The 26,666-nt window shown below is 40.4% G+C and overlaps 1 protein-coding gene across 1 annotated transcript in view; it reads left to right on the top strand.

Annotated features, from left to right (window-relative positions):
- Positions 1 to 25,405, top strand: part of LOC102283639 (zinc finger protein 420) — a 48,147-nt gene extending 22,742 nt beyond the window's left edge. Inside the window, exons 6-12 of the mRNA XM_070386750.1 lie at positions 8,986 to 9,100; positions 9,838 to 9,903; positions 12,987 to 13,225; positions 13,341 to 13,371; positions 20,303 to 20,429; positions 21,549 to 21,641; positions 24,048 to 25,405. Of these exons, the coding sequence (XP_070242851.1) occupies positions 8,986 to 9,100; positions 9,838 to 9,903; positions 12,987 to 13,225; positions 13,341 to 13,371; positions 20,303 to 20,429; positions 21,549 to 21,641; positions 24,048 to 25,405 (2,029 nt within the window). The remainder of the gene's footprint in view (positions 1 to 8,985; positions 9,101 to 9,837; positions 9,904 to 12,986; positions 13,226 to 13,340; positions 13,372 to 20,302; positions 20,430 to 21,548; positions 21,642 to 24,047) is intronic.
- Positions 25,406 to 26,666: the final 1,261 nt, after the last annotated feature.

Genomic DNA, 26,666 nt, shown 5'->3' with positions numbered 1-26,666 from the left:
TTTCTTGAGAAGAGGCAAAACTTGAGCAAGGAACTATTTGTTATATAGAAGTAGACATAACATACTTTAATATAATCCTAATGTTAGGAATGGATTAGGAGGACACAAACAAGGAAGCTATTTTATCAGGGTGATCCATGAAGATGTATACAAGCATACTAAGAAAAAATAAACTTTTGTTGTTCAGTCTCTAGGTCATATCCGACTGCGACCCCATGGACTGTAGCGCACCAGGCTCCTCTGTCCATGGGATTTCCCAGCCAAGAATACTGGAGTGGATTGCCATTTGCTTCTCCAGGGGTTTTCTTGACCAAGGGCTTGAACCTGTGTCTCCTGCATTGGCAGGCTGATTCTTTACCACTGGTATCTATTAAATGAATAACAGGAATGAACTTGGGTTGGGACAATAACTGAAGAGGCTCTGCAATGTCCGTTCTAGCTAAAAAGTGCTATAAGAAAATGCAGCCCTTGTTTTGCCAGCTCTTCTGACTTCGGGGGACAATCCAGAAATATAGCTTTTTTTCTGTGTGTGATCGCCCTTGACTTTTTAAATGGCAGCTGAGGGGTTTTTTGTTTTTGTTTTTTAAAACATGGTGTGGACCAAAGAAGATACATTAACTCTCCAAGTAGCAAGTGACTCATAGGTTACTTCTGTTCTGGACACTAGAACAGTGACTGCAAAAGGCTCACAAGAAGAGTTTTTTATAGTGCAAATCTCTTAGCCCCAAGGAAATTTAGTGGAGGGAGGGCAAGGGAATAGTAAAATACAAGATAATTTACCCATCATTTCTTAGATGTGGAAAATATTTCAAGAGATAAAGCTGATAAGCTCCAGATGTAAAGATTTTTTAAGGACTTGATTCAGTCCCATATTTTCCACATGCAGTTTTTTTTATTCTTGCCATCATGTCAGTTAAAAAATAGGATATATTTTATACATTGTTATCCTATATAATCTTTATATATATATATATACACACACACACACAGAATTAAAGAGAACCTATTCAGAAGAAAAATAGCCAGGTCATCACTATTTTGCACTAGCTTAGCAAATATGTCACTAGAATTTTGTATTGTGTTTTAGACCAAGAGTCAACAAACTTTATGTAAAGAGCCAGAAAGTAAATATTTTACCCTTTGTAGGTCATACTGTTTCTGTTGCAACTACTCATCTCTGCCACTATAGTGTGGAAGCCTATTAAATTTTCTTAAGAAATTCTGAAGTTTAAAAGTGTCCCATAATTTAGCTTTCTTTAGGGTTAGGTTGAAGGCTTTCCCAGTGGCTCAGTGGTAAAGAATCTGCCTGCAATGCAGGAGACAGTAGACATGGGTTCAATCCCTGGGTCAGGAAGATCCCCCTGGAGGAGGAAATGGCAACCCACTCTAGTATTCTTGCCTGGAAAATCCCATGGACAGAGGAGGCTGGAGGGCAAGAGTCCAAAGGATCCCAAAGAGTCGGCCACAACACCCACCCCAACGTTAGGTTGCTGCTAAGTCACTTCAGCCGTGTCCAACTCTGTGCGACCCCATAGACAGCAGCCCACCAGGCTCCCCCGTCCCTGGGATTCTCTAGGCAAGAACACTGGAGTGGGTTGCCATTTCCTTCTCCAATGCATGAAAGTGAAAAGCGAAAGTGAAGTCGCTCAGTCGTGTCCGACTCTTAGCAACCCCATGGACTGTGACCTACCAGGCTCCTCCGCCCATGGGATTTTCCAGGGAAGAGTACTGGAGTGGGGTGCCATTGCCTTCTCCGAAGGTTAGGTTAGTGTTTGCGATGAGTCTTTCCTGTGCTTCAGTTTTTACACTCGACAAGCGGCTTCCTACATTTGGATGGTACCATTCTGTGGAAGGGAAATCCATATGTCCAAAGTTACTACAGGTCTGTCCTTTCATGCCCCACTCTCCTTTTTTCATAGGTCCCATGACAGAGGACAAAACATTGAGCTACTTTATTTTTACCAGGCATGAAGAAGTAAAATATTTCAAAATCAATTTCAGATAAGTTAGAGTGAGCAACATACATGCAGATGGGAGAATTAGTAAAGATGAGGCTATTTTGTTCTAATGTTTTGCATTATGCTAAAATGAGAACTGGGGCTTGCTTCTTGGTAGCTCAGTGGTAAAGAATCTGCCTGCCAAGCAGGAGACTCAGATTCGATCCCTGGGTCGGGAACATCCCCTGGAGAAGGAAATGGCAACCCACTCCAGTCCTGCCTGGGAAATCCCATGGACAGAGGAGCCTGGGGCTACAATCCAAAAGTTAGCCCAAAGTCTGAGTGAGTGACTAAACAACAACAACTGAGTGACTAAACAACAACAAAAAATGAAAAGTCAGTGAAATTTTATATTCTTTAGTGTGCGTGTTTTGAGTCATTTATTGAGTTCCTCTTCTATTAGTAAAATTACAGAAGTAATGCATTTGCACCAAAACCAATGAAACAATGCCAATAAAAAAAAACTTAGTATCTCTGCTTCTCTCCATTCCTCACTCCCTCCTGTGTCCATTTCCTTCTGAGTAATGTCTGCACCTCATGTATCTCCCCCATATATTTCTTCATGCTTAAACATAACACAAATTATTTTAGTATATTTTTTGCCCAAAAAGTGGATGATACTTTATGTATACATTTCTCTGTGATTTTCTTTTTTACATTCAGCTGTACATTTTGGATTTTCTTTTGAGTCAGTAAATGATGCCTGAACTTAGTTGTTTTAATGGTTGGAGTATATTCCACAGTCTGCTTGTACTGATACCTATTCAACTACAGTATTTCCCCAGTTGTGATATTTCAGATTGTCTCTTCTTTTCCAGTTAAAATTAGTGCTGCAATAAACAGTCACATGTTATATTCTTGTCTATTTATTTTATTTCTATAAAGTAGGTTTCCCAAAATATTTCCAAATATGTTTCTTAGAAAAGTATTACTTACAGAAAATTTCAGAGGGCAAGGGGATAAAGGAAAGAAGTGAAGTTTTTCATATATGTTTTATGTAGGTATGTACACATAGTGGACATGAGTTTGAGCAAACTCTGGGAGACAGTGAAGGACAGGGAAGCCTGGCATGCTGCAGTCTCCATGGGGTCGCAGAGAGTCAGACACGGGTTAGCAACTAAACACACACACACACACACACACAGATTTAATTGATCCATCTGGATTGATTATATGGTATGACATAGTATGTCACCTTTGTTTACATGCAGAAATAAAACCAGTTATACCAGAAACAATTATTAAACTATTCATCTTCTGAATTAAAATACTATCATATGTTAAATGCTCATAACCTCAGATCTGTTTACCAGCAACCTTTGATTTATACTTTTCAGTAATATTATTTGTAAATAAAAATACATATAAACACAGTTTTTATTTGAAAATACAAATATTTCTTCATTAGAATTTAGAAATTTTTTAAATCCAGTAAAAATATCACTGGGATTATTAAGTTTAAATACAGAGTATGCCTGAGACTTCCCTGGTGGTCTAGTCACTAAGACTCTGTGCTCCCAATGCATAAGACCTGGGTTCAATCCCTGGTCAAGGAACTAGATCCCACATACTGCAACTAAAGGTCCCCTGTGCTACAACTAAGACCTGGTGCAGCCAAATAAATAAATATAAATACAGATATCCCAAACCAGTGCACAACTGACACTGAATGGATATTCATTAATACACGTATGTCTTGAAATTTCTTTGACAGCTGTTCATCCTTCTCTAATATTTTTATAATGTACATAAAATATATATTCCTTAAAATATGCTAGTAATATCTGAAAGTCTGACATTTTAAAATTTTATTTATTTTTACTTATGTTTGGCTGTTCTGGGTCTTTGCTGTTGCACGTGGGCTTTCTCTAGTTGCAGCAAGTAGGGGCTACTCATTAGTTGTGCTGCTTGGATTTCTCACTGTGGTGACTTCACTTATTGAGGAGAACATGTTCTAGAGTGCAGGTTTAATAGTTGTGGTGCACAGGCTTAATTGCTCTGAGGCATGTGGAATCTTTCCAGATCAGGGATCGAACCTGGCTCTCCTGCATTGGCAAGCAGATTCTTAACCACTGGACCACCAGGGAAATCCAAGTCTTGACATATTTTATTCAGGTATTGATTATAAAGTGTTAGATTCTTTTGACCTTCTATAATGTGCAGATAAAGTATATAGCCATCTCACACTATTACACCTTTTTATTTTATTTTATGATGTAGACCTGATCATGGTGGATTTTGAGCAGGACTTTTTAACCAGATTTTCCCATTATTACAGATTGAAGAGTTGGATTTTGAGGATTATTTCTGCTTCCTGTTTTCATCCCAGTGCTTGTGTGTTATAAAAGAAAGATTTATTACCTTGGTGAAATCTGTTAAAGCACATAAATTGCCTCCCTTTATTTGACTCTGAATTTCTCATATTTCCTGGGGCAGGCTGTGATTCCCTATGCAGAGAGACTCTGCAGACCCATTCCTTTGCTGGTATATGTCCCAGTATCTAGGGTTTGAATGAAGTATTAGAATGTGCATTTTAACTCCTAATTCAGGCTGCCACTTTCAAATAAAGCATTACCAACAAAAATGTTGTATTACTCAGTCTGTCCAGAAATCAGGAGGAGAAAGTTATAGTCAATTCTCACCCACAAAAAATTTTTCCATAGCCATATTTGTTTTATTTCTATAATGTTAATGGAAACATACCATTTACAGTAAATACGTTCTACATTTTATTAACTGGAATAGATAAGGAATTCATTCAGATGACATTGAGTTGCTCATGGAAAATCTTAGAATGCTGAAGAACAGAGATACAGAGCCAGAAACAAAATGCTCCAAATGATAACACAGAACTTGTGTAGTGAGGTCGCCACTGGTGCTGCTGTATACAGAATCCTCAGCGTACCCTACTGACACCATGGATGCTGGGCTCTGGGTGTTCCTGCTACTGCCACCTGGGTACTGCAGGTTACCCATCACCCAGACAGAATTTTCACAGCCCTTGTTCCTCTTTACCAAGAGCTTGCTGTTTTGAGGGGGATGTATTTAAATGTCGAATCCTAGGTTTCTTCCCTGTGCATTGGCTGCTGTGGAGGATGAGACACATTTTCAGTTTGTGAGAAAGCCCCTACTTCTTAAAGATGGATGTTTCCCATCAGAGCAAGTGTGCACATGAACCGGGCAGCCAAACAAGTGGCCAGTGTTTACAAGTTGGCATCCTGTTAATCATGCATAATTCTTCCCACAGCTGAAAATGAAAACTTCACTTAATATAGCCATTTCCCATTCAACCGAAAATGTGCTGGGTAAAGTCTCCACCTCCTATATATCTGTCAGGATCTCTTTGTAGACATTCTGTAAATTTTGTGGAAGTTGTAACAACTTACATAGAGGAAAAAGTAAAAAAGAAGTGTAATCATAATATATTGTTGTTCGGTCGCTAAGTCTTGTCGGACTCTTTTGCGACTCCTCCTTGCACTGTAGCCCATGTAGCTCCTCTGTTCATGGGATTTCCCAGGGAAAAATACCGGAGTAGGTAACCATTTCCTTCTCCAGGGGATCTCCCTGACCCATGGATCTAACCCAAGTCTCCTGCACTGGCAGGTGGATTCTTTACTGCCGAGCCTCCACAATTATGTGCTGTGCTCAGTTGCTCAGTCATGTCCGACTCTTTGTGACCCCATGGACTGTAGCCCACAGGCTCCTCTGTCCGTGGGGCTTCTCCAGGCAAGAATACTGGAGTGGGTTGCCATGCCCTCCTCCAAGGGCTCTTCCCAACCCAGGGATCAAGCCCAGGTTTCCTGTGTTGCAGGCAGATTCTTTACCAGCTGAGCTACCAGGGAAGCTCTCCCCACAGTTATAATAGATAGCTATATATAAATTAGATAGATGATCCAGTCTTCTCTGTAAATGATAGTTGTGACACATTCCCTTTTTAAAAATGTATTTATTTAATTATTTATTCGGCTGTGCCAGGTCTTAGGATCTTCGATCTTTGTTGCAGCATGCAGGATCTTTTGTTGTGGCAGGTGAACTCTTAGTTGTGGCCTGTAGGATCTAGTTCCCTGACCAAGGATGGAACCCAGTCCCCCTGCACTGGGACTGAGGAGTCTTAGCCACTGGACCACCAGGGAAATTCCCACACACAAACCTTTCATAAAGGATCTGAATCCTTATTGATTATTATAGTCTTCTATTAACTTTTACTACTGGAAACAATGGAAGTAGGAGTTGACCCAGGGGAATCTTTAGGTTCTATCCATGTTCCATTTGGAAATTTCAAATCTGTCTTTCCCTTCAGACCCAGGATCAACCAGCCTGGCAAACACCAACCGACACCCTTCTTCCTTTCCCACCCCTGCCTTTGGTCTGTTTTCCAGGGTCATGAGGAGCTCTAAATAGCCAAGTTATAGTCTTACTTTGGGCTTCCTTGGCGCTCTGTGGTTAAGAATCTGCTTGCCAGTGCAGGAGACATGGGTCTGAACACCGGGTCAAAAAGATCCCCTGGAGAAGGAAATGGCAACCCACTCCAGTATTCTTGCCTGGGAAATCCCATGGACAGAGGACCCTGGCAGGCTACAGTCCATGGGGTTGCAAAAGAGTCAGACACAACTTAGTGATTAAACAATAGCAACAAGTCCCACTTTGCATTGTATTGGAATCACTGTTGTGTCCACAGGTGAAAGTATTTCCTCATGTATTCTCTACATTATCCTTAGACAATGTTTTGATATTAGGTTTGACTTTCAGAATATGCTGAGATTTGATTATAATTTATGGTCTGGATATTAGAGCAGGGGAGCATGCAAAAAAATAACACTCTTGCAAGATAACTACATCAGACAAACAGGTACCTCTAATAATGCATCTTGTCTTAAAGTTTAGGTTGTCTGTTAGTAGTATAGTTACATGAACTTTCATGTTTATTGTTTGCATAAATTTTTTGTGCCCTTAAGTTATAGATGTGTTTATAAACACAATATAGTTGCATTTTTTAAATTCAATGTCACTTTGTCTTTTTTTTAAATGTATTTATTTGTAGTGGAAGGAGAACTGCTTTACAGAATTTTGTTTTCTGTCAAACATCAAAGTGATCTTTGTCTTTTAAATAGAGTATTAGATCCAGTTTATTCAGTATAATTACTGATATATTTATCTTTATATCTGCCATCTTTGTTCTTTTCTGTTTATCTTGCTGATTCTATATTCTTTTTTTCTCTTTGTTTTCTTCACGATTTTAAAAATTATCAGTTTTTTATCTCTATTATTAGAAATTCTATGTACTATTTCTGTACTTTAAGGGCTACTTAAGAAAATAACATGAATACTTCAACCTGTCAAAGTCTAAAACCATTCATACCTGTATTCATTCATGTGACAACAGACCATACATAGAGTACTTTAGATACATTTATCTACCCATATTCCAATGTAGATTATTGCTGTCTTGCATTTTATTATCTTTTTTTAACCTTCTAGACATAACAGTTTTTTATAGTCAACGTTCATCTACATTTGCCCCTGTAATTCCTAAATTGCTTTTCATTCATTCTTGTTTCTCAGCACTACCATCTGGGATCATTTCCCCTATATCTCATTATTATTTTATTTCAGCCATCATTCCACTCTCCTAACTTTCATTGCTGCTGTGAAAAGTCAGCTGTTAGTCTATTGGCTAATATGAATGTAATTTATCTGTTTGCTTTTTTTAAAAAAGATTTTCTCACTGTCTTTGATTTTACACAGTTTTTCCATAATAGATCTAGGTTAGACAATTTGAGTTGGTGGATTAAAGACTGTCATCATCTTTGGAAATTGTTCATTCATTGTTTCTTCTAATTTTGAAATTTAATTGCAACTCCAGTTCTATCTGTTCTTGTTGTTCAGTCCCTCAGTCATGTCCAACTCTTTGGGACCCCATGGACTACAGCACTCCAGGCTCCCTATCCTTCTATCTCCCAGAGTTTGCTCAAGTTCATGTCCATTGACTCTGTGATGTTATCTAACCATCTCATCCTCTGTCGCCCACTTCTCCTTTTGCCCTCAGTCTTTCCCAGAATCAGAGTCCTTCCCAATGAGTCAGTTGCTGTTCACATCAGGTAGCCAAAGTATTGGAGCTTCAGCATCAGTCCTTCCAGTGAATATTCAGGGTTGATTTCCTTTAGGATTGACTGGATTGATCTTGCAGTCCAAGGGACTCTCAAGAGTCTTCTCCAACACCACAGTTCAAAAGCATCAGTTCTTTGATGCTCAGCCTTCTTTATGGTCCAGCTCTCACAACTGTACATGACTACTGGAAAAACCACAGCTTTGACTATAAGGACCTTTGGCAGCAAAGTAATGTCTCTGCTTTTTAATACACTGTTTGGGTTTGTCATAGCTTTCCTTCTAAGGAGCAAGTGTCTTTTAATTTCATGGCCACAGTCACTGTCTGCAGTGATTCTGGAGCTCAAGAAAATAAAATCTGTCACAGCTTCCACTTTTTCCCATTCTATTTGTATGAAGTGATAGGACCGGATGCCATGATCTTAGTTTTTTGAATATTGAGTCTTAAGCTAGCTTTTCCCACTTTCTTCCTTTACGGCTCTCTAGTTCCTCTTCACTTTCTGCCATTAGAGTGGTATCATCTGCATATCTGAGGTTGTTGATATTTCTCCTGGGCCATACTTTGGCCACCTGATGTGAAGAGCTGACTCATTGGAAAAGACCCTGATTTGGGAAAGATTGAGGGCAGGAGAAGGGAACGGCCAAGAATGAGATGGTTAGATGGAATCACCAATTCAATAGACATGAATTTGAGCAAACTCTGGGAGATACTGGAGAACAGGGAAGCCTGGTGTTCTGCAGTTCATGGAGTCACAAAAAGTTGGACATCACTTAGCGACTAAACAACATACGATATATACATATACACATATATGTTTACACACACACACACACATAATGGCTTTCTGACTCTTATGATTCCATTCTTGTGTTTTTTCCTCAGGGAGGCACTTTCTCCTGGAAAAAAATTTGGGGCTGTCTACTTTGAGAGCTCTCACAGACAGGACTTCATGAGCCCCTTTGGAGCTTCCTTCATAGACCACTTGCACTTCACTCCCGTTGGTGTGGGCAAAGCTGCATCCTGTTTCAGTTTTTGTTGTCAGCTTGGCCACTGTGCTTTCCAGTGAATATCTGCTTTGGTGTTCTCTTGTTTTCATATTGCTTCAGATGTCCGGTTATTTCTCTTGGCTTCCTTCTTCACAGATGCACAGATTCACCATACAGGTATTGCAATGATTTTTTTCCCACTTGCTTTTTAAAAAATATTTATTTATTTATTTATTTTTGGTAGTTTTAGCCTTGAGGAATCTTCATTGCAACTTGTAGGCTTAGTTTCCCCATGGCATGTGAGATCTAGTTCCATGACCAGAGATTGGACCCTGCATTGGATGTTAAATTGTCAACCACTGTACCACCAAGGAAGTCCCTCCCCACCTGCTCTTTTCGGGGGTTCATGAGGGCACCATCTGTATTAGTTTGCTAGGGCTGTCATAACAAATTACCACAGACTGGGTGGCTTAAGCAACAGAAATTTATTTTCTCACAGTTCTGGTTGCTAATAAGCCAAGATCAAGATGTCAGCAAGTGTTTCCTGCCTCTCTCCTTGGTTTGCAGATGGCCACCTTCTCACTGTGTCCTCACATGGCCTTTTTTGTGCCAGCACCTCCCTAGTGTTTCTCAGAGCACTTTGTACTCAGAATCCATCTGCTCATGGCAACAATGATGATGGAGAATAAGTGTGATATTGTGATTTATAATAAATATATGTTTGGTCTTCTTCCTGTTTCTGGTACAGATCTCTAAAACCGTTGGAATATCCTGTAATGAGGGTGATCAAGACATCTCTTGCTGTGTTAATGAGGTAACTTATGGACTACACCTAAGGCTGGAGGCTGGTTTCCAGAGCCAACCATGTGATTAGAGGGTTGGAACTTTCAGTCCCACAACCCTGACCTCCAGGGAGGGGAGGAGGGCTGGAAGTTGGATCAATCACCAGTGGTCAATGATTTAATCAACCATGCCCATGTAATGAGACTTCCATAAAAACCCAAAAGGATGGGGTTCAGAGAGCTTCCGATTGTGTGAAAATGTAGAGACTCAGGGATAGTAGTGGGCAAGAACATGTGGGAGTTCAGCGAGGGCATGTAAACTCTGCCCTTTCCCTATGCCTTGCCCTGTTCATCTCTTCCACCTGGCTGTTCGAGTTATATCATTTTATAATAAACCAGTAATCGAGTAAGTAAAATGTTCCTATGAGTTTTGTTAGCCCCTCTAGTAAGTGAACCAAACCCAGGGAGTGGGTTGCTGGCACCTCCAATCTATAGCTAGTTGGTCCAAGGCACAGGTGATAACCTGGACTTGCAACTGGCATCTGAAGTTGGGGGTTTCCCTGGTGGCTCAATGGTTAAGAATCCACCTGCCAATGCAGGAGATTTGGATATGATCTCTGGGTCAGGAAGATCCCCTGGAGAAGGAAATGGGAACCCACTCCAGTATTCTTGCCTAGAAATCTCATGGACAGAGGAGCCTGGTGGACCACAGTCCATGGGGTCACAAAAGAGTCACAGACACAAAGTTGGGGGTGGGGAGGTATAGGACTGAGTCCTTAACCTCTGAAATCTGACACTATCTCCAGGTACACAGAATCAGAATTCAGTCAAATTGCAGACACCCACCTGGTGTCTGAAAACCGCTTGGTGGTGTGGGGAACTCAACCCACACATACACCCGGACACTGGAATTGGGAGCAGAACTCCTTAGTAAGCAAATATAAGGTTGGACTGGGCAATCTATACGTAAGGAGTGATCAGTATCTCCCTCCCTAGACACCTACAGACCTGGGAAGCTCATCTTCTGTTGGGGATTTTTTCCCCGGGACTTGGAAGTGACGAACCTGAAAGAATGACACTCAGACAGTCTCTTGCAAGGACTGACAAGTTTATTTCTGTAGTCAAGCTTTTTTATAGAAGCAGGAACAAAGAGCTTAAAGTATACGGCCAGCAGAGCGCATGTGGAGTTAACACATAATCAGTAAAAACATTTCAAGGACAGCGTGCTCTAAATGACTCATGGGCTTATCCCATAACCTGCTCTCTCAAGTAACATCCCTATTTATTATTAACTCTTGGCACCGAGCATAACCAAAGGCAGGAGATGTTTTTCTGTCCGCAGTGCAAAGCCGAGTACTTTTCGCCCTTCGCCATTTTCCCAAGGACTTTCTCCTTTTACAGCTATTTTGCACTACGCTTCCCAACAATCTTCCAGTGTCATATCTTTTTGCCTTTTCATACTGTTCATGGAGTTCTCAAAGCAAGAATACCGAAGTGGTTTGCCATCCCCTTCTTCAGTGGACCACATTTTGTCAGAACTCTCCACCATGACCCATCCATCTTGGGTGGTCCTGCATGGTATGGCTTGGCTTATAGTTTCATTGAGTTACACAAGGCTGTGATCCATGTGATCATTTTGGTTAGTTTTCTGTGATTGTGATTTTCTTTCTGGAGGCCATGGGATTGTAGTTCTTACTTTTTCTGTCTGCCCTCTGATGGATAAGGATAACAAGGAAGCCTGGCGTGCTGTAGTCCATGGGGTCGCAGAGTCAGACACGACTTAGCTACTGAACAACAACTCCCTGGATAAGGACCCAGAAACCACACAGGCTTTAAGCCCTCACCCCAGTAGAAATGCATTTGAGAATGCATACAAGCTGCCAGCATGTCTTTTGTAATTACTCATCCACCCAGCTATTGCCCTGCTTTGGAAAACCTATTCCCTGGGTACCTTTTTTCCACCAATGCAAGTGACACGGTGAGTGTCAAGGCTCTTTAAAGAAGAGAGGCTCTGCTAGCTGGTCACCATCAGGCAAGGCAAACATTAAGCCTAAGGAAAAAAATCAGAGACTGATTTCAAAGAAAACTCAGTATTGCCTGATAAACTGTGTTAAAATATTACCCCACCAATGGCTAGCCTTCATGTCATGAAGATGTGTTCATTTTAACAATGTCACTATCTTCCCTAACTGCAGGTGATAGGTGACATGAGAGAAGGCAATAAAATGAACTTAAAGACACCATGCTATACAAAATCCTCATCAAAACTAAATATTGTAAATGTGTTTGAAGCAGAGTTCACAGTCTTGTAAAACAAACTTATTAGCTGGCATCCTCCTATAAAATGGAGCTTTCCTTTTTCACTCCTTTTTCTCTTGCTTATGGATTTTTATATATTTGCTGGGTTATAATTAATTACAGAATTTATTGATGGCACAGGAAAAGAATTATTTCAAGTTACTTTTAAACACTCTGTGTAAGTGGGATATACTGTAAAATAGGTAATGCTTATTTGCATTTTTCTCCCTAATAAACCTGATTAAATATAAAATAATTTCCCAGAAAAATCCTTCAGTGAAGCTGATGCTCCTTGAAGATGCGACATTTATTTCAGAGCTGAGAAGAATGAGGCTGTTGGTCACATCCAATCATGCAGACAGCCACCTCCTCACAATCCTGCAAGAACATACCAGAAGCACACACACTGACCACATAATCAGGCATGTCGTTTCTCAGACACACATTGAATGACTCACATCCACGGTCTGTAAAGAAGGCCCAAGAGAAACAAATCTATCAAAACCGAGTCACATTACAGACACGTGCACAGAAATGCAACCTCAGGCACTCTCACAGTAAGTCCCACTATCACAGGTCCCCACATTCTTAGTCCCACACCACTCGACACAATTCCAGTCCTAAAATCTTCTTTAAGCCGCATTCCAATCCCCGCAGTCGCTCCATCTCAAACACAAGTCACATTCAATGAAAAAATCGCATCCAGAACTACTCCAAAGATAGATACACAAGCGCGGTCCTCGGTCACAGACCTCCTTGGTTTGCCCCACGGAGATTTCTATTTATGCACGCACATCATCCCCCTTTATTGTGCCAGTCGTTCGTCCCGGCCCAGCTCCAAGCCCTGCCGCGACTTCCTCAGGACAAAGAGCTGAGAACCCCACCCTCGCTGGGTACCAACCGGCTCTCCGGCTCCATCGACACGACACTTCTCACTCAAATCAGCTCACTCACTGAGGCCCCGCCCTCTGGGGCTCCACCGCGCCTGCGCACTCAGTGCGTGCTGCCGGAGCTCCCAACAACCTCTGCGCGCGGCCCGTTAGGCCCCGGGGCTGGGTACTGACCGGAGCTGTCTCGCCCTCTCTTCCACTAGCATCACCGTGAGAGGGGTTCGGCGTCCCAGGTGACCAGTTCTGGCTCAGAACGTTTGTTCCGGCCATCGGTAGGAAAGCCTTTGCGGCCCGGGAATGAGGATAGGGAAGGTAAGCGCTGCAGCACCTCGAAGTGTCTGAAACCCTGCACCTCAAGCCGCGAGTGTGCGTGAGAACCGCGGTGGTATAACGGTGTGCTGATGTTTGTGGGCGTGACTGAACCGGGGTGTGTCATCGGGACTGTGCAGTTGTGAGGCCGGAACTAGTAGATTTGCGTTTGTGTGACTTAATCGGGTTCAGAGCCTCTTGTGTGACCGGAGGTTGAGGTGGACTGTGTGACTCCGACCCCAGAGTCACAGCTGAAATTTTCTATCAGCCTTAGAGTAATGGCCCCCCGTCAGATATTTGAGATCCAGAGAAAAGACTCCCAGCGAAAAGGCTTGAACCATCTTGGGATAAGAATGTTAGAACTGAACGTGCCCCCAGGTTGGCTCCTGGGAGTATCCCCGCCGCACTACATCATCGGGCGGGCGCGCGCGGACACACACGCACACACCCACATACCCCGCCACACTGCATCCTCGGGCGGGCGCGCCCGGACGGACACTCACTCACTGACCCACCCACCTACGCTTTCGCAGACAGGTCCAAACCTTCCAACTGTAGGTTTCAGAACTGCAGAATTCCTCTCTAAAGTTCGATTCCAGTCCAGCACACCCGTTACCCTGGCTTTTCTCTAATCCTCGGAAGGGTTAGTATTTTTACACTTGGCTCAGACGGTAAAGCGTCTGTCTGCAATGCAGGAGACCCGGGTTCGATCCCTGGGTTGGGAAGAGCCCCTGGAGAAGGAAATGGCAACCCACTCCAGTATTTTTGCCTGGAAAATCCCATGGACCGCGGAGCCTGGTAGGCTACTGTCCATGGGGTCGCAAAGAGTCGGACACGACTGAGCGACTTCACTTCACTCCGGGCATGGTGGGTGGTGGGTGGTGGGGACATATGTGGTCATGGCTTGCCCTATTCATCCTGGATGAGCTGGGCTCTGAAAAAGGCCTGTCTTAAGATTCCCTTCTTCCCCCATCTTGTCAAACTAAGAGAAGGGCTGTGTTGACGAGGAGAAACGAATTGCTGTTGCCCACCTAGAAGTCAAGGTCGAGGCTAGTGGGTGTTTCCTTTTGTTCTGTGAGATGCATTTTTATTTTTTAGGACCTGGGAACATTTGCTTCCTTCTCCTCAGTATGATCTGTACCTTAACTTGATATCCCGTCCCTAGTGCCTGTAGGTGCTCCCCTAGTTACTCAGACTGTAAAGGGTCTGCCTACAATGCAGGAGATCCAGGTTCATTCCCTGGGCCGGGAAGATCCCCTGGAGAAGTGAAAGGCAACCCACTCCAGTATTCTTGCCTGGACAGTCACATGGACAGAGGAGCCTGGCAGGGCTACAGTCCACGGGGTCGCAAAGATCGGACACAGCTGAGTGACTAACACTTTCAGTGCCTGTGTGCATATATCCATGTGGCAGATACTTCCCCTTGTGAGAATTTACACGTTTTAGGATTGTGGAGACATCCATGTTTTCTAATACTGTTACTTAAGAAAAATAACATTCTTAAACCTAGTTCTAAACTTTACTGATACTCTAAGAAAAAGCAGTTGTGAAAAATCTCAAAAAAATTTACTAGTAAAGAAAAAAAGGGTATTCTGGTATTATTAAAGATAATTTATCAAAAAATTTAAATTGCAATGAAAAGTATTAAAGATGATTTTATTTAATAAATAGAATGGACATGTCATGTTTTTCATTTTATTCATTGTTTATAATAAGCCATTTTAAGTTCTTTATTATATTAACAGTTAACAACAACCCTATAAGATAGATACTGTTATTATTCTCCAGTTTGTCTGTGAGGAAGCAGAGGCACTGAAAATTAAGTAACATGTCCAAAGCCTCCTTCCTGGTTGATAACTGTCAGAGATTAGATTCGCATCCTGGATCCAGCCAATAAAACCTATGAGAGTCAGTCACCTCCCAACATTGTACATGTTCTGTTTAGTCTGCTTAATGTACTTGGCAGTTTATCATAGATAACTTTCTTCATTAATTAATATGAACCAGTATCATTATTATTAATAATTGTATAGTATGCTATCATATAATGGAACATAATGTATTTAGCTTGTTGACTATTGTTTGGTATTCTTTTTATTATAAATTATTCTTTGAAGAACTTCCTTGCATATATCTCTTTGTGTGTTTCTGAGCTGCCTATTCTATTCCATCAACCTATATGTCTAGTTTTGGGGTGCAATATCATATTGTTTTGATTACTATTGCTTTATAATATAGTTTATTTACTTATTTATTTTTTTAATTTTATTTTATTTTTAAACTTTACAATATTGTATTAGTTTTGCCAAATATCGAAATGAATCTGCCACAGGTATACATGTGTTCCCCATCCTGAACCCTCCTCCCTCCTCCCTCCCCATACCGTCCCTCTGGGTCGTCCCAGTGCACCAGCCCCAAGCATCCAGTATTGTGCATCAAACCTGGACTGGCAACTCGTTTCATACATGATATTATACATGTTTCAATGCCATTCTCCCAAATCTCCCCACCCTCTCCCTCTCCAACAGAGTCCATAAGACTGTTCTATACATCAGTGTCTCTTTTGCTGTCTCGTACACAGGGTTATTGTTACCATCTTTCTAAATTCCATATATATGTGTTAGTATACTGTATTGATGTTTTTTTTTCTGGCTTACTTCACTCTGTATAATAGGCTCCAGTTTCATCCACCTCATTAGAACTGATTCAAATATATTCTTTTTAATGGCTGAGTAATATTCCATTGTGTATATGTACCACAGCTTTCTTATCCATTCATCTGCTGATGGACATCTAGGTTGCTTCCATGTCCTGGCTATTATAAACAGTGCTGCGATGAACATTGGGGTACACGTGTCTCTTTCCCTTCTGGTTTCCTCGGTGTGTATGCCCAGCAGTGGGATTGCTGGATCATAAGGCAGTTCTATTTCCATTTTTTTAAGGAATCTCCACACTGTTCGCCACAGTGGCTGTACTAGTTTGCATTCCCACCAGCAGTGTAAGAGGGTTCCCTTTTCTCCACACCCTCTCCAGCATTTATTGCTTGTAGACTTTTGGATCACAGCCATTCTGACTGGCATGAAATGGTACCTCATAGTGGTTTTGATTTGCATTTCTCTGATAATGTTGAGCATCTTTTCATGTGTTTGTTAGCCATCTGTATGTCTTCTTTGGAGAAATGTCTATTTAGTTCTTTGGCCCATTTTTTGATTGGGTCATTTGTAATATAGTTTAAAATCAGGAAGCAGGATACCTCCAGCTTTGTTTTTTCTCAAGATTGCTTTGGCTGTTTTGGGGCTTTTGTTGTTCCATGTAGATTTTAGGGTTGTTTGTTCTTATTCCACAGAATAGTCCAGTGGAATTTTGATAAGAGGTTGCATTTAATCTATAGATTATTCTGGGTAGTATGGACATTTTAACAATTTTCTTATAATCTGTGAGCATAGAATATCTTTTTATTTGTGTTATCTTCAGTTTCTTTTACCAGTGTCTTAGAGTTTTTAGTGTATAGGTCTCTAACCTCCATTTATCTTTTCATAAAATTATAAATGTGATTATTTCTTAGTTTGTCTTTCTTATAGTTCATTATTAGTAGAAATACAGAATGGATTTTTTTTTAATTTATTTATTTTTGACTGTGCTGGGTCTTCACTGCTGTGTTCAGGCTTTCCCTAGTTGTGGCAAGTGGGGGCTACTCTCTAGTTGTCGTACATGGGCTTACCGCAGTGATTTCTTTTGTTGTGGAACATGGGCATGTGGGCTTTGGTAGTTGTGGCACACAGGCTTAGTTGCCCCATGGCAAGTGCAATCTTCCCGGACCAGGGATTGAACCACCCCTGCATTGGCAGGTGGATTCTTAACCACTGGACCACCAAGGAAGTCTCACAACTGACTTTTATATGTTAATTTTGTAGCCTGCAGCTTTACTGAATTCTTTTATTAGTTCTAGCAGTTTTTGGTAGCGTCTTTAGGATTTTCTATATATAATATTTTGTTGACAAATAGAGGTAGTTTTATTCTTCCTTTCCAATTTGGATGCCTTTACTTCATTTCCTTGTGAAAATTCTTGATACATAGATATGCTATTATGTAACTGCTGAGAAAATGAATCCACACCTTTTCACCCTAGGTTGTAAGAAAGAGAATGACAAATGAAGTCACACAGGAAGCAATGTAGATGATTCTGATTGAAAATAGTGATGAGAGGGGTGCTACACTCCCTTGAGAGAAACCTGTCACTAATAAAAGGGGAGCAGCCCCCCAGCACCCCTTCTAAAAAAAAAAAAAGAAAATAGTGATGAGCCCAGTGGATTCTGGAAGTTATTGTTCTGATAGCAGGCAGGCAGGGCTGCCAGTGCAGTAGTTTGTCAATTGGAAAAGACCCTGATGCTGGGAAAGATTGAAGGCGGGAGGAAAAGGGGACGACAGAGGATGAGATGGTTGGATGGCATCACTGACATGATGGACGTGAGTTTTAGTGGGCTCTGGAAGTTGGTGATGGACAGGGAAACCTGGTGTGCTGCAGTCCGTGGGGTTACAAAGTTTTGGATATGACTAAGCGACTGAACTGAACCAAATGGCTGCTAGAGATGATCCTATGAATTTCTCTCTTTGTATCTATTTAAGCAGATTTGTGAAACTTTGGAAGAGATTCTGGTTTAGATGATGTGGTCCCTTGAAATGTACAAGTTGGGATTAGATTTGTCCATACTCCCTCAAATCTCCCTCTGTGTGTGTGTGTGTGTGTGTGTGTGTGATGGGGAGGTCCAGAGAAGAAAAAGAATGTATTAAATTGAGTCATTTTGAGAGTTCTGAGGCCTATCTTATCTCATGGCCTCCTTTTTCTCCCCTCCCCTTAGCTCTGGCCTCTGTGAACTCTGCTTCTCCAGGGAAGTAAACCCCAAAGAGGACTGACCAGTTCTTGAATTTCTAAACCATGGCCCATGTAAGTTGCGGTTTCTTTCACCTTGTGGAAATTAAGGTCCTATGAACTTTTATGTATCCTGAAACTTCGTACTTATCAGAGCCCCATCTAAGGACCCATTTCCTCAAAATCCAATGAGAGATGAGGCCAAATAAATAGGACAGTGCCCTTCTTGTGAGTCCTCTTTTTTTCCAGTTATTGTTCACGTATTCATAGAACAAATCATTCAGCATCCCTCTTTTTTTAAAGTATTATTTCTTTGGCTGTGCTGGGTCTTAGTTGTAGCACATGAGACCTTTAGTTGCAGCATGTGGGATCTAATTCTCTGAGCAGGGATCAAACCCAGGCCCCCTGCATGGAGCATGGAATCTAAGCTGCTGGACCACTAGGGAAGTCCCTCAGCATCTCTTATATGTGCTCAGTCTTCTGCTAAAAACTGCAATGAAGCAGAAATGAAGTCCCTTTAAGGAGATGTTTGGCCATCTCTTTTGAGTAGTTGAGAGAGCATGGGCTGATTTGATTGCTCATAGGAAAACTAAATTTTTCCAAACTTGAGTTTTGTAATTAGGAAAGATTTGCTGTTGGTTGACCTTAGCACCTAGGGTTTCCCTGATGGCTCAGTGGTAAAGAATCTGCCTGCCATTCAGTCCCTGGGTCAGGAAGATCCCCTGAAGGAGGAAATGGCAACCCCCTCCAGTATTCTTATTTGGGAAAATCCCATGGACAGAGGAGTCTGGTGGGCTACAGTCCAAAGGATTGCAGAGTCAGACACAAATGAGTGACTGAGCATGCACATATGACCTCAGCTTCAGTATATGCTGAGATCTCCTCTTGTTTTGTGTAGCTTTTAGGACTAGGTAGGGTTATGGTTGGGTCTAGTATGCAGAGACATTAAGTATCTTCTCTGGAAATCCCTAAGAGCTGTACATCATTTGTATTAGAACAGGATGAGCTAGTCTAGAATGACATCTTTGTATTTCTGGATTATTGGTATCCAGAATCTACATTATCCTCTAACTTAGGAACATGGAATGCATACAATGAGGGATGGAAAATGACAGAAAAGAAGATCATGCAGGCACATGCAGGCCTCAATTCCCCCTCAGAATTGAGGAGGACCTTAAAAATTTTGCATAGACAAAAATATTGGAGTATATAATAATTAGGTCTCACATATCCATTGCATACACCCAATTTTAAGTTCATTAAAGAATTTGTCATAACTGGGTAAATGCATATGATCTGATTCAATGATGACCTTGGAGGAAATTCTTTAATTGTATTCAGATCCTTTTCTAACTGGAATTACCAGGAAAACTTAAAAAAAAAATCTGTTCTCGGGGCTTCCCTGGTGGTCCATTGGTTAAGAATCTGTCTTGCGACGCAGGGGACACTGGTTTGATCCCTGGTCTTGGAAGAACCCACATGCCGTAGGGCAGCAAAGCCAGTGCACCACAGCTACTGAGGCCGTGTGCTGTAAAGCCTGTTCTCTGCAACAAGGGAAGCCACCACAAAGAGATGCCCTTGCACTACAACTAGAAAAAGCCCATGTACCATGCTGAAGACCCAGTGTAGCCAAAAATAAATACATAATTTTTTTAAAAAAAGGATAAAACCATCTTTTTTTTTAAAGCAACAATCTGTTCTTTAAGAGGAAAGGGTATAAGAACACATTTCTCGAGAATTTGTGAGGGAGACATAGAACAGGCAGAAGGCTTATATAGAGTATTTCATTTAATTAGAAAATTTTTTTCCTTTCCCATATGTGTTTGGGTAGTTAAGATATGCCAGAGTATATAAAAGGCTTTATCTGTAGAAACACAGTTGGTCAGGGACCCATAGGCATTCTGCTGCAGGCACTCTCATTTCCTAACTCAGTGTTACAGGTTTCTAGCCCAAACCTGTTTGCTTGATTGGTTTCCAGCAGTATCTCTTTCATTTTTTTCCCTCTTTCCATCTTAAAACAAATTTTATTTAATTTCAGTTGTATTATATGGTTCGTCATTTCAGGAATCAGTGGTGTTCAGTGATGTGTCCATCGACTTCTCTCTGGAAGAGTGGGAATTCCTGAATTTGGAACAGAGGGATTTGTATAGAGATGTAATGTTGGAGAACTACAGCAATTTGGTCTCATTGGGTAAGCTTATCTGCCTTTAGAAATTTAGTCTCTGTTCTCTGTACTATCAGCTTTCTTCTTTGGAAATTTTAGAAGTACTTTTTAAGAAACTACGTATCTGCTCCCTTTTCTCAAGGGAATGGTTTGAGCTTTTTGTTTGGAAATGAGCACGCTCATTAAGCATATTCATCTTCCCCATCCTTCTGTGAATTTCTATAGTTGTTTAGTCACTAAGTCTCTGTCCGACTCTTTGTGACCCCATGGACTGCAGCCCACCAGGCTCCTCTATCCATGGGATTTCCCAGGCAAGAATACTGGAGTGGGTTGCCATTTCCTTCTGCAGGGAATCTTCCTGCCCCAGAGACTGAACCCATGTCTCCTGCACATCTCCTGCTTGACAGGTAATTCTTTACCACTGAGCCACGTGGGAAGCCCCAAATAGCTAGAACTAGTATCTTAGCTTTTCTCTGGCTATCAGAAGAAGATATAATTTTTTAAACAGTAAGTTGTATCAACTGGATTTATTTATAGTTCAGACTTTTTTCTTTTTGTTAATAAACATATTCGCTTCTACCTACTTGTATGACTGAAAGTTAAAAATCCAAGAACATTGTGTTTAATGTTGTATGGATATCCCAAGGAAAAAAAAGAGTAAATGCCTCAGGAAACTTCTTTTTTCTCTTATTAAGATAACAGTGATAAATAATAACTAATAAAATAGATATACCACTTAGTATATATTCTAGGCAATGTGAACATTCATGTAAGATAGGTACTATAATTATCCCTATTTTATAGGTGAGGAAAATAAAGCATAGAAATAACTTGTCCAAGGTCACACTATGGGGATATGGCAGAGGCAAGATTGAACCAGGACAGTCTCTCAACCACTATTGCTTTCAAGAAAAGGAGTACTTGTGTGAATATAAATTAAAATAAGACCTTTTTCTTTCCTCTATAAGCTCCATTTCTTATGTAATTTTAACATATTTTTTAATCATCTGATTTTTCTTTGTTCTAAAGGCTTTATCAATTACAATTTGACGTATAGTGTATTAAAAATTTAACCAAGACTGAATGAAAGTAATTTTGAATTTATTATTATTCCATGTCACCTTATATTTCTTTCCTTCTGTCCAGGATGTTTCATTTCTAAACCAGATGTGATTTCCTTATTAGAACAAGGAAAAGAGCCCTGGAAAGTAGTGAGGAAGGGAAGAAGACAATGTCCAGGTGAGTAAGCGCCAGAAGATCTATGTTGATATATATGTATGAACAACCCAAGGTTTAGGATATTGACCCCCAGCATAGGCAAAAATCTACATATAACTTTTGACTACCCCCATGGAGAAGGCAATGGCACCCCACTCCAGTACTCTTGCCTGGAAAATCCCACGGGCAGAGAAGCCTGGTAGGCTGCAGTCCATAGGGTCGCTAAGAGTTGGGCACAACTGAGCGACTTCACTTTCACTTTTCACTTTCATGTACTGGAGAAGGAAATGGCAACCCACTCTAATGTTCTTGCCTGGAGAATCCCAGGGATGGGGGAGCCTGGTGGGCTGCCGTCTATGGGGTCGCACAGAGTTGGACATGGCTGAAGTGACTTAGCAGCAGCAGCACACTGAACTACCAATAGCTTACTGTTGATCAAAAGCCTTACCAATAAGAGTTGATTAACACATATTTTATATGTTATATATATTATATACTATATTCTTATAAGATTAGCTTGAGAAAAGAAAATATTAAGAAAATAATAAAGGAAAATACATTTACAGTGCTGTACTATATTTATTGATACCAAAGGTTTATGTTGTTTGTTTATAAGATAAATTGTCTGTCAGAACCTACATCAATATTGTCTTATATGATATAAAACACAGTAGGTATTAATGTATTACTAACACTGGACATCTAAAATGAAAAGATAATGTGAAAAAATTAATATTTATTTACAGATATAATAACTCATGCATCAATAATGAAGAAGCAGCAATATGATTGCTTTATGGTAGTCTAGTATAATTGATATGAATGCTTAATAGTGGCCTAGCCTATACAGTAATGAATGAATCAGCATAAAACTTATGGCATATAGTATTACCATCATATTCATAAAATGTATTGAAAACATTTTTTACAAAACCACTTACCTGTGATGGTAGGCTGATATACGGTTTCTCTAATTACAAGAGAGAGAAGCACTGTGTACAGTAATGTGATTCTTTGAAAACAAAGTTATAAAACAGTAAGAAAGCTAACACATTAATTTTGTATTAAATATCACTCACCTTATGCCTATGTAAGGATAGCCTATCCACTTCAATACAAGTCTTGTACACAATATTCTACACATACATGTTTGTATATTTATTGAAAAAAGTTCATGTATAAGTGGACCTGTGCAGTTCAAACCCATGTTTTTCAAGGGTCAACTGTGTAATAAGGACATAGCTTTAGATGCTGTCAGTAGAGTCAGCCTTAGAGTGACTTAATCTAAGACCTCAGAGTGAGAAGGGGTCAGCCATGCAAATAGCCCAAACAGAAGATTTTGGGAAATAGAGCAGACTGAAAAATACACTGAAAGTAAGTGGGAATATGTTCTAAGATCTGAAAAGTTGCCTGTGTGTACATGTGTGCTCAGTTGCTTAAGTCATGTCCAGCTCTTTGCAAGCCCATGGACTGTAGCTTGTCAGGCTCCTCTGTCCATGGGATTCTCCAGGCAAGAATACTGAAGTGGGTTGTGGCTTCTCCTGGTAGCAGTAAAGAGAACAGTGGTTTGAGGTGATGTATTATAGGTAAGCAGAGGTCTTTTAACAACAAGTTTGATTTTATTCTAAGAATAAAGAGAAATTGTTGAAAAAATTTAAGTATGAATTTTTAATCTTTCTCCATCAGAATGATCCTGAGGGGAATATTAAATATATTACTGTCTAGGACTGTAGAATCTGATCCATGGGGTTTCTAAATGATAATATTTGTAAAAAACTCCCTTGTGATTCTGATTCATGGTCTCAATATGAGAACCACAGATTTAAAATGTTTGCTTAATCACCAATCCTACTTTCCTACATGAACTTTGATTTTACTGGTGTTGCCTTTTGTTTTTTTGTTTTTTTTCCAAATTGTGTAGCAATTTTTAGAATTTCATTGGGTAGTACTTTGGTTGTCTTTTATTTCTACAAGAGAAATTTTACTTCTTTTTTAAAAATATTACCTGCTGCAGTTTATATATTTTTTAAAATTAATTATTTTTTGCTGCGCTAGGTCTTCATTGCTGTGTGGGGGCTTTCTCTAGTTGCAGCGAGTAGGGGGCTGTTCTTCATTGCATTGAGTGGGCTACAATTGTGGTGGCTTCTCTTATTGCAGAGCACAGGCTCTAGGCGCATGGGCTTTAGTAGCTGCAACACACAGGCTCAGTAGTTGCAGCTTGCAGTCCCTAGAGCACAGGCTGAGTAGTTGTGGCACATCAGCTTAGTGGCCCTGTGACTTGCAGGATCTTAGTTCCCAGACCAGTGATTGTACCCATGTCCCCTGCATTGGCAGGTGGATTCTTAACCACTGGACTACCAGGGAAGTCCAGATTTACTTCTTTTAGAAAAAGAAAAACCATGTGTTTGCTCTCTTGTTTTCTTTCAGATTTAGAGACCAACTATGAGATCAAGAAGTTATCTTCAGAAAATGACATTTATGAAATAAACTTATCCCAGTGGAAAATTATGCAAAGAATTAAAAACCATGGCCTTAAGAGCTTCATTTTAAAAAATGATTGGGAGTCCAAAAGAAGATTTGAAGGACAAGAGGAATATTTCAACCAAGTGAAAATCACATCTCAAAAAATGTCCCCTTACCAAAAACGCTCATCTCTTTCCTCACGTCAGAGAATTCATTATGTTGAGAAACCCTATGAATGTAAGGAATGTGGGAAGGCCTTTAGAGTCCGCCAACAACTTACATTTCATCACCGAATTCATACTGGTGAGAAACCTTATGAATGTAAGGAATGTGGGATGGCATTTAGACAGACGGCACATCTTACTCGACATCAGAGACTTCATTCTGGTGAAAAACTCTATGAATGTAAGGAATGTGGGGAATCTTTCATGTGTGGCCCAGAACTTAGAGTACATCAGAAAATTCATATTGGTGAGAAACCCTATGTATGTAAAGAATGTGGGAAGGCCTTCAGAGTTCGTGGACAACTTACTCTCCATCAGAGGATTCATACTGGTGAGAAACCGTATGTATGTACAGAATGTGGGAAAGCCTTTAGGCAGTATGCACATCTTACTCGACATCAGAAGCTTAATATTGCTGACAAACTCTATGAATGTAAAGAATGTGGGAAGGCCTTTTTGTGTGGGTCTGGCCTTAGAGTACATCACAAACTTCATACTGGGGAGAAACCCTATGAATGTAAAGAATGTGGGAAGGCCTTTAGAGTACGACAACAACTGACACTCCATCAGAGAATTCATACTGGTGAGAAGCCCTATGAATGTAAGGAATGTGGAAAGACTTTTAGTCGTGGTTATCATCTTATTCTTCATCACAGAATTCATACTGGTGAGAAACCTTATGAATGTAAGGAATGCTGGAAGGCCTTTAGTCGTTACTCACAACTTATTTCACACCAGAGTATTCATATTGGTGTTAAACCCTATGACTGTAAGGAATGCGGGAAGGCCTTTAGACTACTCTCACAACTTACACAACATCAGAGTATTCATATTGGTGAGAAACCCTATAAATGTAAGGAATGTGGGAAGGCCTTTAGATTGCGCCAAAAACTTACTCTACATCAGAGCATTCATACTGGTGAAAAACCTTTTGAATGTAAGGAATGTAGGAAAGCCTTTAGACTTAATTCATCTCTTATTCAACATCTGAGAATTCATTCTGGTGAGAAACCCTATGAATGTAAGGAATGTAAGAAGGCCTTTAGACAACATTCACACCTTACCCATCATCTGAAAATTCATAATGTAAAAATATGAGAATGCTTTGTCAGTCCTGTGTTGTAGAACAGTCTGTGAATGTAGTAATTAGTCCCTTTTGCTTCATTCATGCACCTGACTTGGCATAAGGGGGTTTATATCATTAACAGAATGTGTTAATTTAATGTATTCCACCATCACTCAGATCTGAGAATCTTTCCATTCATTCTACAAACTCATTAATATAACAAATGTGGGGAAGACATTTATCGTCATCTCTAGCCCATCACTTTCCTACTTGTGTTATACTGAACAAGATGCTTAACTGCTCCATACTATAATTTGTTCATTTGTAAAATTATAATACTGTGGCAGAGTAAAAATTGCTGCAAATTATTTGACACTCCATCTGTCAAGAAGTAAAATCCACATGCTTTCCCTATGAATCTGGGTCAACTGACTGCTTTGAGCAGTAGAATAGTAGAAGTACTGCTGTGCTAGTTTCTGGACCCAGATTTTACTGGTAGATTTTACCTCATCTCTTGGAATACTCTCTCAAGTTGAGACCTTAAACTGTTACGTTAAAAAGTCTGGATACTCTGCTGAAGACACCACATGAAGAGGCCCTGAGACTACATAAAGAAGGAGAGGCACTCTGCTGTGCCGTCTTCCAGATATGCCCACGAAAACGCCAGATATTTGAGTAAACAGTTTGGATGCTCCAGACCAGCCATCAGCTGAGTTCCTACTGGTGACCTCAGTTGATGCCATGTAGAACAAAAACAATTGACCAGCTGAGCCCCTACCCAAATTCTTGACCCACACAATCATGAGATACAATGGTTGTTATTTTAATCTACTAAATTTTGTTTTATTATGTTACTGTCTTGAAAATCCATATGAAAGACTATGAGCACAATGAATATAGAAATGCCTTCTATCAACACTCATCAGTTATTGAATGTCAGATAACTTATTCATTTTTTAAATATTTTTTATTTATTTGGCTAACCTAGTTCTTAGTTGCAGTATGTGAGCTCTTGTTGTGGCATGTGGGATCTAGTTCCCTAACCAGGGATCAAACCCAGGCCAATTGCATTGTGAGTGTAGAGTCTTAGCCACTCGACCACCAGGCAAGTCCCAACTTATTCTTGCTAAAATACTTGAAAGTAAGTTCTTTTTCAATTTGTTCATAAAAAAGAAGATATTCTAGGGACTCACCTGGTGGTCCAGCGGTTAAGACTCTGCACTTTCACTGTAGGGGAAACAAGTTCCATCTGTAGTCAGGGAACTACATGCTATGTGGCATGGCTGAAAAAAA

Source organism: Bos mutus, chromosome 18 (assembly GCF_027580195.1).
Source record: "Bos mutus isolate GX-2022 chromosome 18, NWIPB_WYAK_1.1, whole genome shotgun sequence".
Lineage (NCBI taxonomy): Eukaryota > Metazoa > Chordata > Mammalia > Artiodactyla > Bovidae > Bos > Bos mutus.
The sequence above is the reverse complement of the archived record's forward strand: the minus strand, read 5'-3'. Positions and strand labels throughout refer to the sequence as shown.